We start from the raw sequence: 13438 nt of genomic DNA, 5'->3' as shown, positions 1-13438 counted from the left end.
TTAACACGCTCTCAGAAGCGAGCTAGAACGGATTCAGGGACCCACAGAGAAAACCCTTCGGTTCTTTCCTAGGCAAGAACAAAAGAGAAATTCAACTCAGAGCGCAGGTGTGGTCAAAGTGACCGGGGGAAAAAAGGATTCCCGTCCTAAAGGAAGTTTTGTCTACTCCATTTTACTTCCTTCCAAAAGCCCCATCTATGAGAAAAGCGCTGAACACAGAAGACGGTATGTGAGGGTTACTTTAAACTGTGTAAATACCCGTGAGATGCTGTCCATAAATTTCCATTTAAATACAGGCACTGGGAGACACTGACTGAAGCGGAGCCTCTCAGTTACAGTGGGACGGGAGGGGAGCGGCGGGGAGAGGCCACACACAGGCTGTCAGCCACTTGCCGCACGCGATCTCACTTCATCCCTCCGGCCACACAGGCAGGTGTTTTACACGTGATGGAGCTGAGGCTCAGAGAGGTTAAATCACTTGTCCAAGCCTGCACAGCTAAGAGACGGTAAACTACGAGGCAGAGCTGGGGTGTCTAACCACGAGGTTCCGCGTGGGTTCTCTGTACCGTTCCCAGCTTGCTGTGTGAGTATCACATCTACTCGTGGGCCCAAATGTGACGAAGCACGCAAAGACAGAGGAGCCACGGGCGGGAGAACCCACCGCCGGGATGTCTGCACCAGCCTACCTGAAGTCCCCCAGCAGTCAGGCACGGAGGTGCGGGTGGAAGATTTCCGTAAAAACGGAAAACTACGTACGTGGCAAAGCGTGCAGATTACGGTATTACCAGCCGGGAAGACCTGGGGAGAGCAATCTCGTGAAAGGACACTGGTTTGGGGGGGGGGGGGGGGGGGGGCGGCGTGGAGAGATGACTGGGAAGGAACCAGGCTTTGCCAAGGTAAAAGTGAGTGACACTGCATGAACTGCCAGGGGTCAGTTTACATGTGTGTGCTACACTGGAGCCATAAATGACAGCCACCTGCATACGGACACGTGTGCCAGAATCCACAGCCAGCAACGCGTTTGCATACAGAAACGGAGGGTATGAGTCCAGGATAAAGTCGGGGTAAAGAGGAGTAGGTATGGGCTCCAGAGGTGAGCGTGGGTGGAAAGCCTTCCCTGCAGTGGCCAGAGAAGGCACCTGTGACCTTGGGGCCAAGCTACGGTCACCTGGGTAAAGAACCCACAGGCCGAGAACGCAGGCGCTGGTCCTGCATGAGGACACAGGGCCCACCATACAGCGGCACGGAGGACCCCCCCACACTCGTCGGGCATGCCCTTCCCTGCGCTCCCATCAACCCCCCGGGGAACCGACAAGCCAGCAGTAGGGACGCAGCACAAAGCAAGTACTGACCCTCCCCAAGAGCAATGGCCTCACTAAAATGACTGGGGGCCCCTGGGGGGCTCAGTCGGTGAAGCGTCCGACTTCGGCTCAGGTCGTGATCTCACGGTTCGTGGGTTCGAGCCCCGCGTCAGGATCTGTGCGGACAGCTCAGACAGAGCCTGGAGCCTGCCTCGGATCCTCCGTCTCCCCCTCTCCCTGCCCCTCCCCTGCTCGCACTCTCTCAAAAATAAACAAACCTAAAAAAAGGATTAGGAAATAGCAACTGATTATTTCGGGTTCATGATCTGATAGGCAAATATGCTGGCTGAGAACATGTCAAATAGAAAGAAATCATAAAAAAGGGTTGAACAGCTGGCCTGCTCTTGACCCGTCACATCTAGATGCTAAAAGCTGAAGGTACCAGTCCCCCTCCAGAAAAAAAAAGCAGCGAAAAACAATCATGTTATGATCGCTTAACAAGTGTTAAGTTTAGTGTAAAACTTTTTTAACGAAAAAAGTACACTGGGATCTATAAAGCTAAATTTGGGGTTAAAGAAATATCGTGTAACTCCTTGCGAATATTACACTTTGCAGATGTTCTTATAGTCTAAAATTCAGATCTGGGTAAGTCAAATCAAAATAAGTCACGTTACAGTAAGTTAGAATATATTCAAATACGTGACAAACATGAAAGACTTTCAAAAATAATTACAGAACCCCAAATCTAGAGGAACTCTGATTTTCACGTGGAAAAGCGGTTTTATTCTCACTACATGTCTCTGTTTGCAAACAGAATAAGGACGTCTTATGGTAAAATACACACTCCTTGAGGAGGAGGGTCATGTCTTACTTGCTTTCTATTTCCAGAACCTAAAACTGTGTTCGGTGTGTGGAGATGCGGACCATGAATCCCCACGCGAGCACTTCCCGAATGCCTGCTGTGCAGGAGGCACAATTTAGATGTTGAGGGTAACACAACGGGCAGCACTTCCTTCGTCAAAAACAGAGCACAGAGGTCTTCCACGTGTCTAGATGACACCTACCTCCGTAGCAGATACTTCGGGCCTGGGACTCGGAGCTGGCCACCCAGCGCACGGTCTTCACGTGCTGGACTTGTCCGTGCGCCGGAGGCTTATTTTTAAAATGAAGCCAGGGCTGCGATGAAAGCTTTCTGTGTGCATATGTCTGAACACATGGGATCCAACACGTGTGTGAATGCTGGGAATCTTTTCTATCAGGGAGGAGGAGAAAGAGGGCCTGAGCAGCATTTCCACAAACCTTTTGGCAGAATGGACCAAATAACCCAAACTGCGGAGGGCCCGGTGCAGTCGATACAACTTCTTTGGGGGGAAATGAAGGCAGACAAACTAGTTCACTTGCTGATCCGCTTTGAATACACGCACTTAGCTTTATGGAAAAAAACCAGCAACCGGGTTTGGTTTTTTTTTTTTTCTCATGAAGAATTCCCTTAGAGCATTTCTGACAATAGCGAAGGAGAGAACAGGGAAGAAAAAAAGTAAACCATGCATTCCTTCGGCTAACAAAGAGGCAGCCAAAGAATGCTTTCTTCATGTTTACGGCATTGATACCCATGTGCTTCTTACAATAGAAACCAAAACAGAATCTCCATTTCAGGTCCACAAAGGTTTAAAAGTAAACCAATCACTAGAGACGCAGCGAGGAGATACTATGTTTTGTCGAGCACAGGAAACAAGGTAAGAACAGAAGTCACCAAGTGTTTGTGAACAGCTCCCTACCACGACCTGGGAAAAAGGGAGTCAGCAACCCTTTTACAATTCAAGAAACACCACGACCCATCACGGGCAGCGAACTAAGAGTTCAAGACCCAGGGGAGGCCTGGGGAAATAAACTTCCATCCAAGGCCAGGCACGCTGGACCGTCCCACCCAGAGCCCAGAGACACAAATGCAAAGGGGGACTGTCACCCTTCCTGTCACGATGGTGCAGTCGGCTCCTGCCCTTGAGAGACAGAGGGACTGCTAGCTGGCACAGCCCGCCCACAGGACCACACCTCACCTGCTCCTCGCGGACGGGAGGGTGGGCCACAGGGGCTTTTTTCAGAGGTACCCGGTGCCACGCAGACCTCCCTACGAAGGTGACTCAGTCTCCTCCAGAGCGCGCAGCAGGAGTTTCTATGCGAAAAATGCTAACTGAATGAAATCACAGTCTCTCTGAGCCTTGGTTTCCTCATTTAGAAAATGATGATGGTGTCTTTTTAGCCTTTTCCACAGAGGCATCCGAAGCCTCCACTAAACTAATGTAGATAAAAGGATCTTTATAACAGGGAAAGGGCCCCACAACCGTAAAGGGTGCCATCCAGGCGGGGGCCACCACATTCAGTGCAAAGAATGAACTTACGCGGACAAGCACAGAGACCCAGCTGGGCTTAAACGGCTTCTGATCAGACCTCCAAGCAACCAGGCAGTGCACAAAGATCTAGGAAAATCTGTCAATCATTTTGGGATCCTAGTTCAAAGAGGCAAGGATAATTAGGCCCTAGATGCTTCTCGAGTGGAAGCTTCACAGAAGAGATACCCGTCTGTTTCATCCAACAAAAGGTCCCCACAGCCAGGAACATTCACATTTGACGAGTAGATGAATCAGAGACAGAGATGCGAGTCCCCGGCGGGGCCAGACTTGAGCCGAGACTGGGCACGAGGGGCCCGGCTGGCCTAGTAGATGCAGACTCACCAGCCGCCAGCACCTTCGGTCTGAGGTCCATCAGGAAGGAAGCCTGTTGTAAACCTCTTCTTGCAAACCCCAGAACGCTCTTAAATGAGAGGCAGGCATGATGGTACAGGCCCAGGAGCTCAGAGTCAGACAAATCTAAATACTACTCTGGATCGGGCAACTCACCAACCTGGTGGCCTCTCCTAAAACGTGGTTAACAGAGCCTGCTTTTCGGGGCTGATACAAATATCCAAGTTGATAAGACATGTAATTCACTCTACACCACGCTGGGACATAAGAAACACTCAACAGGGTATCAGTCCCTTCCTCTGGGTGAAGAATGAACCAAATCAGATTAGGTGGCACAAAATCCCCCTAACTCAAACAGAGTTAGAGCAGAGACGGAGCCAAATTTCCCTTTGGGCCCAAATCTGGGTGGAAGCAAGAGCCTGGTGATAGAGACCCACTACGCCGCATAATCCTCTGTCTCTCTAACACCGCAACTAAAGTTATCTTTAATGCGTGTGATTGCTTTCCCTGGAGGCAACAATGACCAAGGTCAATGTCTAACAGCCAGCGAGAACCAGGATTTGACTACAAGAATGAAGAAGCTTCTAGGACTGTGACGCCGTGGCAGGTTCTTTGGAAGGAGAAACAAATCCCAGAAGGAACGGGTTCAGGGAAGGCACTTCGTTGGCACAGTAAGAAAGCAGGGGCAACAGGGGCATTCTTCTACTGAGAGAATGACCTTTCTCATTCCTTCGAGAATGTTTGCTCAGAAACCAGGAGGGCTATTAGCAATCACACACGTGGAGGAACATACCACCGACTTCCTGTGAGCCCCGATGACCTCTCCACAGCAGCACTTGGGCACACTCCAGATTTACTTATGGTGCAACCTGATCCTGACTTGAGTGAGTTATTTCACAAGCCTTTTAAGGGTTACTACGTTTTGTTCCTGTAAGAGGCCTATCCAAATCGGCAACAAAAGAATAGTTAAGCACAAGAAAAGCCACCTCTTTTGTGCTCCTCAAGAAAGGCAGTCTTGGTCATCAAAAAGGCAAAGTGTTTTTTATTCTCCATCACCTTTCTCTCACAAAACTCGGGCCAGTAACTTTCCAGGGTGGGGAGGGGATTAGTAGTCTTTCACTCATACCTGCTTGAAAGTGGGGAGGAGTCGAGATGCTAGATGCACATCTGAGCTAGCTATCTGGCATCTGGTTCCGTGCCACATCCTGTGGAAATGATTCCGATGATCAACGATGCACAACACACAGAATTGAGACGTCAGATGACCGTTCTCTTGTCAACCTTTTCTCTGTTCTTCAGATTGGATGACTTCTATGGTTCTATCTCCAAGCACACTGACTGACTCTTTCCTCTGTCACCTCCCTGGAGTTGTCAAGCTCATTCAGTAAAATTTTCAAATTGTATTTTGGATACCGTGTTTTTCAGTTCTAGATTTTCCATTTGGCCCTTACACTTTGATTTTTATTTTTTTAGTTTCTATTTCTCTGTTGAGTCACACTATCTTTTCATTCATTAGGAGTATATTTTCCTTTACATCCTTGAGCATAGTTACAATTGCTTTAAAATCTCTGTCTGCTAGGGGCGCCTGGGTGGCGCAGTCGGTTAAGCGTCCGACTTCAGCCAGGTCATGATCTCGCGGCCCGTGAGTTCGAGCCCCGCGTCGGGCTCTGGGCTGATGGCTCAGAGCCTGGAGCCTGTTTCCGATTCTGTGTCTCCCTCTCTCTCTGCCCCTCCCCGTTCATGCTCTGTCTCTCTCTGTCCCAAAAATAAATAAATGTTGAAAAAAAAAATTTTTTTAAAAAAAAATCTCTGTCTGCTAAACCCAATGTCTGTGTCCCTGAAGTTTCTGTTGGCCATCTTTTTTCTCTTGGAAAACGGGGCATACTTTCTTGTGCTTACAGTAAGCGTGGACTGTATCCTGGACATTGCGAATGCTAGGCCACGGAAACTCTGGTTTCTATTTTATTCCTCTAGAAAATGCTGAATATTTTTGTTTTAGCAAGCAATGATCTTGGTTGGAGTTAAACTGTAAACTCTGGCACGGCAGCTCAAATCTCAGTACAATCGTTTAATCCTTGGCTCAGCTGCCTGGAGCCTGCCCCGCATGTGTGATTCAGGCATCGGCATGGACTCAGGCAGCAGGTGCCCAGAATCCGGGGCTTGCTTTCTCCCACCCGGGAGTCCCTCCTTCACTTTCCAACGGCTGTGGTTACTCCAAACTGTCCATTTCATCCTGAAGGTGAAGGGAGTACAGATTTTCTTTCAGAGTTCTAATAATTGTCCTGCACAGCACACACGGGGCTGCTCCCTTCTTCTAAGTGGCAATTCAATTCCCAAACCTGCCGGTTTGTGTCAAATTTGATTATGTTCACACGGCTGTCTTTTGTCCAGAGTTTACAAGTATTATCTGCAGGAGGACCAGTCCAATGGTAGCACACAGGGCCATTAACAGAAGCAGAACCCACACAACTTGGTGTTTGTTTTTTTTCCCCCAATTTTTCACTTCTTCCCACAACGCTGTGGGTCACAAATTCAGAAAGGGCTCTGTGAGGCAGGCTGTCTCCAATTCATGTGGCCTCTGCCGTGCAACTAGGGAACTGAGCTTGGAACTAAGGATCTGAGCAACTACCCAGAAACCTTCCAAGATGGTTTCTTGATCCCACGTCTGCTGCCTTGGCGTTCCCTGCCTAGTCTCCTTCACTCTCCTCAGTACAGTTCATCCTCCAGGGCTTCTCCAGGCAGACTTGGCAAAATCATGGCACAGTGATCGCAGGCAATCTGCACATCTTACACGGTGACTGGCTTTTAAGAGGCTAGAAACGGAATCTCCAAGACCAGTCAACGGCTGTATCAGAAATGGTGGAAGATCACTCCCACCATATATTCTTCTTCAAAGCAGCCACGGGGCTTTAGTCATCAAACTGAAGAGAATGGGGAAGTAAATGCTAATCCTTGATGGGAGAGGGGCAGAGTCAAATTCCAGGTATGTGTTTGCAGCCATCTTGGAAAAAATAGATCTGTCACACATACATCTGATATATTTCATCAGGCAAAACAAGTGCCACCCGAAGAAAATTCCAGTGAAATATAGGCAGGCTAATTCAGTGTTAAGCCTGTGGTCCAATTCTCCTGCCATCTTTTTTCTCATCTTTTCATGTATCAGTGTAGTCCCACCTAAGCTATTCAGCACAAAAGAGGTTTCCAGGGGCAGTTTATTGAGTTTCCAAAGACTTAATACTTAAATACTGTATCAGTTTCAAAATGTCTAAAAGAAATGCTTACGATGCAATCATCCAGAAATGCTGGTCACAGATTTAAGGGTTTTGTTTTTTTTTTTTACTAACATAACGGCCCATAACTAGCGTTTATTACATATCTACTGTGTGTTTCAAAATTTCTAGCATTTTAAATGCTAGATTTAAATTTTAAATCTGTTTTTATTGACTGTTTCCTATGCGATAGTAAGAATGTGTTCAAATGCCCAGGCTCTGGACAAACATTGATACTTTATAAGAAAAGAGACGGACTCAAACACACGGAGGACACATACAAAGCAACACTCTAAAAATACAAACCCCGATATAAACAAATATGACACGTTATGCATATCTGTGGGATATATGTACATACCTAGCATCTCCAACTACCTTCTAAGCAAACTTTCATTCCAGAAAAGTGTACATATTCGAAATCCTAAATATCACATTCTAAAGGAAGCCATATACATATGAAACATCCTCAGAAATCATCTTACCTTGTCTTGGTTATCTTTATTCTTATAACACAGATTTCCAATCAGACGAATAAGATGAGACTTAAAACCTTCAGCCACGTTTGAGACGTCACCCTCTGCTTTTACACAACCACTGGTACTGAAGATGTTCGCAGTGTCATTGCCAGCCACGTGAATCAGTCGTAAAAGATCTATACGAAAAACAATGAACTTTCTTTTCCAGAAGAAAATTTTTACTATTATAAAATAAAGCTTTCTTTTTTTTTTTAAAATTTTTTTTTTCAACGTTTATTTATTTTTGGGACAGAGAGAGACAGAGCATGAACGGGGGAGGGGCAGAGAGAGAAGGAGACACAGAATCGGAAACAGGCTCCAGGCTCTGAGTCGTCAGCACAGAGCCCGACGCGGGGCTCGAACTCACGGACCGCGAGATCGTGACCTGGCTGAAGTCGGACGCTTAACCGACTGCGCCACCCAGGCGCCCCTAATAAAGCTTTCTTTAAATGAAAAGTAAAAGACTCTTTCTTTCGTTTTAAATTTTTTCATGACTCGGGTTTTGGGGAGATAAGCCACAGGGATCATCCCGACTTGGACTTTCTATCCACAAAGGAAAGTTAGCTAAAAATTTTCTGCAATCTTTCTCGTAAAGAGGTTTCCAACCCCACATTCTTTCTTTATGAAGGAACTCATGTGACAACCACAGTCCGCTAAGTCTAAAATGCAATACCTATTTTACAGTGAGCCATAGGACAGAAACCAAGAAGTATGTTGACTTTTTTCTCATTGTGCAGATCATCAGAAGGCAGCATGTAGTCTCCAGAAATCTATTCTGGCTCCATTCAAAAGGAGTAACACTGTCATGCTCTATGAGATGCCTCTCAGACAGCACACGAAAATAGATCATCTTCCAGAAGCTGCGGTGACGTGTTTCCACATTCTCTCATTTAACACTCTCAACAGACCTAGTAGAGGCAAGTACCATTTTCTCCATTTCAGAACGAAGAACTCAAGCTCACAGAGGGTAGTAATTTGGCAGAGTTGGGTGGACAGCCCATGGCTGCCTTGGCTGCACGCACGGTTTTCAACAATGATTCTGTTTTGCAGGTCTGTGGCATTTTATTTTGATCATCACTAAAAGCACTGTACTCAAAATAAAACACTCACATGAGATTCTAAACATCTTCTACAGCTCCCTGCTGACTTGTCTGCCCACCTAGACACAATTCATCCTTCTTGGAGAACGCATCTCCACCAGAAATATGATCTTTTTTAAAGGAAAAAAACAGAGAACAGCAAATAACAACACCACAAGCATGGCTAACCACAAGGAACAGGTCCTACTTGAATTATGCTGCAAATAGCTTTTTAGCAAAGATGGTATTCCAGACAATGGCTTCTTGCGTAAAACCATTTTCTTCTAAGAACGGAATGCCTAATTACTATGTGTAGGGCACTATTCTTTGTGTCCATGAAGGTAATTGAGAAAAATCTACTAGCAAATTTGGAAAACTGATATAAAAGGCACCATCATCATCACTGAAACCACTACCCCCATCATCACAACCCCCCACACCACACACCCCTGAGGAGACGCCCACTATGTGCAGCCTGTGGAACACGTGTTAGGACTCTCATCTACTGAGCAGGCGTCCTGAGTTACACAGCAGGCAAGTGGCAAAAGCCTGAGCTGTTACCAAAGCACAATGATTCTTGTTAAGAAAGACCAGTCCAAAAATAATCTCAAAAATATACCAATACAATGAAAATTAAGGATCTGTGTTTGGACTTATATTTCAGTGTGACGAGCCAAGGATTCCTCAATCAAACATGATGATAAGGGTGACGCTTCACTCACCAATCACTCTTTCCAGCAAGCCAGGGAAAACCTGCAGATAGCTGAGCAGATCGGTGTTGGCGGTCATTTCACACAAGACATCGAGAAGCCTAATCGTGGCCAACGCCTCCTAAAAACAGAAAACGTGACTTTTAAGTCAAGCTACATGGTCTGCAACCGTTACAAGTAAGGCAAGAGGATGGAATATTACAGTAGCTACTAAAGAGGTGGTGCTTGTGGAGAGTGTCTGAAGAGAGAGACAAAACGATCGAGAATGAGACAGAAGTATTAAAAATGTACGTGAATGATCGTTTTCACTACCAGCAGCATCAGCCATCAAGAACGCAAGATTATGTGTCATTATGTGTCTTCCAGGAGCAAAGAGGCAGAAAAGTTCTTATTCAAGCAAAAATACCTTCCAACAGTGGAGCAAATGTTCAAAATTACTAGCTACATACATAACATTTATGCAAATACTTTCTTTTTAAAGTGTTCCCAGCAAGCAAGTTCTACTTTAAAGATACAAATATCCCATGAAATACATTAATTTCTTGTCCACAGGAATCCTGTAAAATGCTGTGGTCGAAAGGACTCTGGCTGCAGGAACTTGCATTATTTCTGGGGAAATATAAACTTACATATGCAGTATGGTGGAAGGTAGAGAAAGATAGTATTATTTGAAAATGTCAGTTCACGTAATAATTGATCGTCACATGGGCTACACGAACAAGAAGACTACCAACTACCAACCATATGGCATTAGGTAATCTGAATAAAACGTCAAAAATCCAATCCTCTGCAGATTTCGACCCTAGTTTCTAAAGTACACGCTATTTGACAAAATGTGGTAGATGCTATACATTTAGGTCATAAAGATAACATTCTTTAAAAGAAAAATAAATTACTCGGATGGGTTAACTCTAGCTGTGTAGTTATTTTTCTCCAGTTAGGAGATTTAAAGGTAATATTTTAATCTACCATTCTGAAATCTCAAAATAAACAGCAAGAAACAACGCGTATTTTGAATGCCTTGTTTGTCATCGCCAGATACCATTCCTCCTTCCAGAAGAGGCTGACTGGTTCGAGGGCTGGGGCAGAATACATGCCAGAGAGAGCAAAGAAACTAGGAGCGACTATCGGGATCCCGTCAGAAGGAACCAGAAACAACCTGAAGAAGGTCCCACTGGCCAGCAATGGCACATTAGGACATCAGGAAGAATTAGAGCTAAAGTGGACGGAAGATAAATCAAGTGGCTTTAAAACCATGACTTCACGATGGTGATGAAAACCTAAACAATTCACTCATCATCTCTGGATGATGCCACAAAACCAACTCCTTACTCCGAAGACTGATAATCAAAGGGGGAGGAAAAAAACAAGCATTTGTTGTACTTTTCATAAACACGGTGTACTGTGGGTAACCTGATAGCTGATTAAGAGAAGTTTCTGAATGATAAAAGTCAAGATACCACCATCTGCAATGCCCAAAGAATGAAGGGATCTAGGGAACAGTCATTTACAAGTGCTAACATCACAGAAAGAGACAACCGGACGTCACGTGCCTCTTGATGAAGGCACTCATCGCCAACAATAAAACACTATCGGAAAAAAAAGACACAAAAACCTAACCCAAATGTGAACAGGTTTCTGGAACTAATTATCAGTCACAGGAAATGCCAGGAAAAGAAGAAGAATATGTTAAACACCACCATGGAGTTACAATCAAAATCCAAACTGTAGAAAACTCCACAGGTAAGACAACCCAGTTTCTTCCATCAAGAACTAGCAAAAAAAAAAAAAAAAAAAAAAAAAGAACTAGCAAGGGGGGGGGGGGGGCGGGGCAAGAAAGGAGACCATGTATATTAAAGGATATTTGAGATACAACAACTGATTGCAGTGCATGGACTTTATTTGTATCCTGATTCAAAGGAATAAACTAGAACAGAATTACTGGATAATGGGAAAAGCCGGAGTATTATAATTACATTGCTAATTTTTTAGGTGTGTGCTAACTATAGTTTACTTCTGTGTGACTCATCACCTTTTAACACATAAAACATCGGGCTGATGAAACACGTGGGAATTTTGTTTCAACGCAGGGCGGACGGTGGGATTGTGGACAAAACAAGAAAAGTAATTAACAGAGAGGAGAGCTGCTGATGCAGGGCATGGGCTTGCGGGATACTTTTTTCTCTTAGTCTGCTGGAAATTTTCCATGATAGAGAGATAACAGTAACATCAGAGGGTTGGAAGAGAGAATCTAGAAGTTTCCTTCCAGCTCCTAAATTCTAGGATATTAACTGAAATCAACCCCAGTGAAAATTAATCTATCTCCACCTAACACATTCCCAATTTTAGTCATTAGAATCCTTTTATTACTAATGTGTTTCTAACGTGCATTTGGAAACTAATAATGAAAAAACAGCTAGGAAAAATATTCTCTTAAAAAGCAGGATGGGGCGCCTGGGGGGCTCGGTTGGTTGAGCATCCAACTCTTGGTTCCGGCCCAGGTCACGATCTCACAGTTTGTGGGTTTGAGCCCCGAGTCGGGCTCTGCATTGACAGCACAGAGCCTGCTTGGGATTTTCTCTCCCTCTCTCTGCCCCTCCCCTACTCATTCTCTCTCTCTCTCTCAAAATAAATAAACTTAAAAAATAATAAAAAAAATAAGAGGAATGAGCGAGATGTCCTTCTGCTGCTTACAAGTATTATAAAACCATATTCATTGAATTGGGCTCTGGGGAAAAAAGACACAGGCACATCAAAGGAACAGGACTCTGCAATGGGCACAAGAGGGGGAAGAAAGATTTGTCTCCCATCTAGACCATCTGGCGAGATTAACTTCACCCTTACAAAATTTAACGTTGTGGAAAACTGATAATTATGCCAATGACTCTTATCTACAGAAAGGCAGATTACTTGTGTCTGGCTGGAATGTAATTAATTACCGCCTTGTGCACAGACCAGCGTTTGCATCTCTGTTTAAGTCATTCCAGCAGGCCTTCAGTGCCTATAAAACACGTAGTAGCTCTTTGACTTCTTTGACGGTTGTTAGTATCTCACTGGTTCTCTCTGTAAAACGTTGGAAATACAGAAAGGGATCCAAAATTATACAAGAATTTAATATATGACAAAAGTAACATTAAAATTAATGGAAAGGATGAGATTACTCACTAAATGGCATTGATACAACAATTAACAGCTAATATTTGGGAAACACTAACTATGTACCAGTCAGCATACTAAATGCCTACATGAAATACCATTTGTCCTCGGGGTGCCTCAGTGGCTCAGTGGGTAAGCGTCCAACTCCTAGTTTTCGCTCAGGTTATGATCTCACTAGCCCCAAGCCCTATGTCGTCAGGCTCTGTGTTAATGGTGCAGAGCCTGCTTGGGATTCTCTCTCTCTTTTTTTTCTCTGTCCCTCCCCTGTGCGTACTCCCGCACGCGCTACCCGCCCCCCCCCCCGGCCCCCGGCCACCTCTCTCTCAAAATAAATAACTAAACATTAAAAAAAATACCATTCATCTTACTGGTATAGAAACGGAGGCACAGAGGGTAAGTAACTTTTCCAAGATGAAGATCAGACACCAATGATAAAGGAAATCAAGATTCAAATCCAAGCCGTCCTTTACTGAAGATTATATACTCTTGGATCATCAAGACATAAATAATTCACTTGGATCTATACTTCACTCCTTACTCAAAAATAAATTCAAGGCCAGTTAAAAATGTGGACAGAATACCAAAAACAAAACACCCTAGAATATACAGGTGCGTATTTCCACAGTCTAACTGGAGATGGCTTTATAAAATATGTAAAAAAAAA

The 13438-nt window shown here is 44.7% G+C and overlaps 1 protein-coding gene across 2 annotated transcripts in view; it reads right to left on the bottom strand.

Annotated features, from left to right (window-relative positions):
- Positions 1-13438, bottom strand: part of ATXN10 (ataxin 10) — a 167634-nt gene that overhangs the window by 83666 nt on the left and 70530 nt on the right. For both annotated transcript variants that reach the window (XM_047868350.1, XM_047868351.1), the window contains exons 8-9: positions 9631-9739; positions 7797-7966 (exon numbers count right to left, since the gene is read on the bottom strand). In XM_047868350.1, the coding sequence (XP_047724306.1) occupies positions 7797-7966; positions 9631-9739 (279 nt within the window). The remainder of the gene's footprint in view (positions 1-7796; positions 7967-9630; positions 9740-13438) is intronic.

Source organism: Prionailurus viverrinus, chromosome B4 (assembly GCF_022837055.1).
Source record: "Prionailurus viverrinus isolate Anna chromosome B4, UM_Priviv_1.0, whole genome shotgun sequence".
Classification (NCBI taxonomy): Eukaryota; Metazoa; Chordata; class Mammalia; order Carnivora; family Felidae; genus Prionailurus; species Prionailurus viverrinus.
Note: the sequence above shows the minus strand (reverse complement) of the source record. Positions and strands in the feature narration are given on the sequence as shown.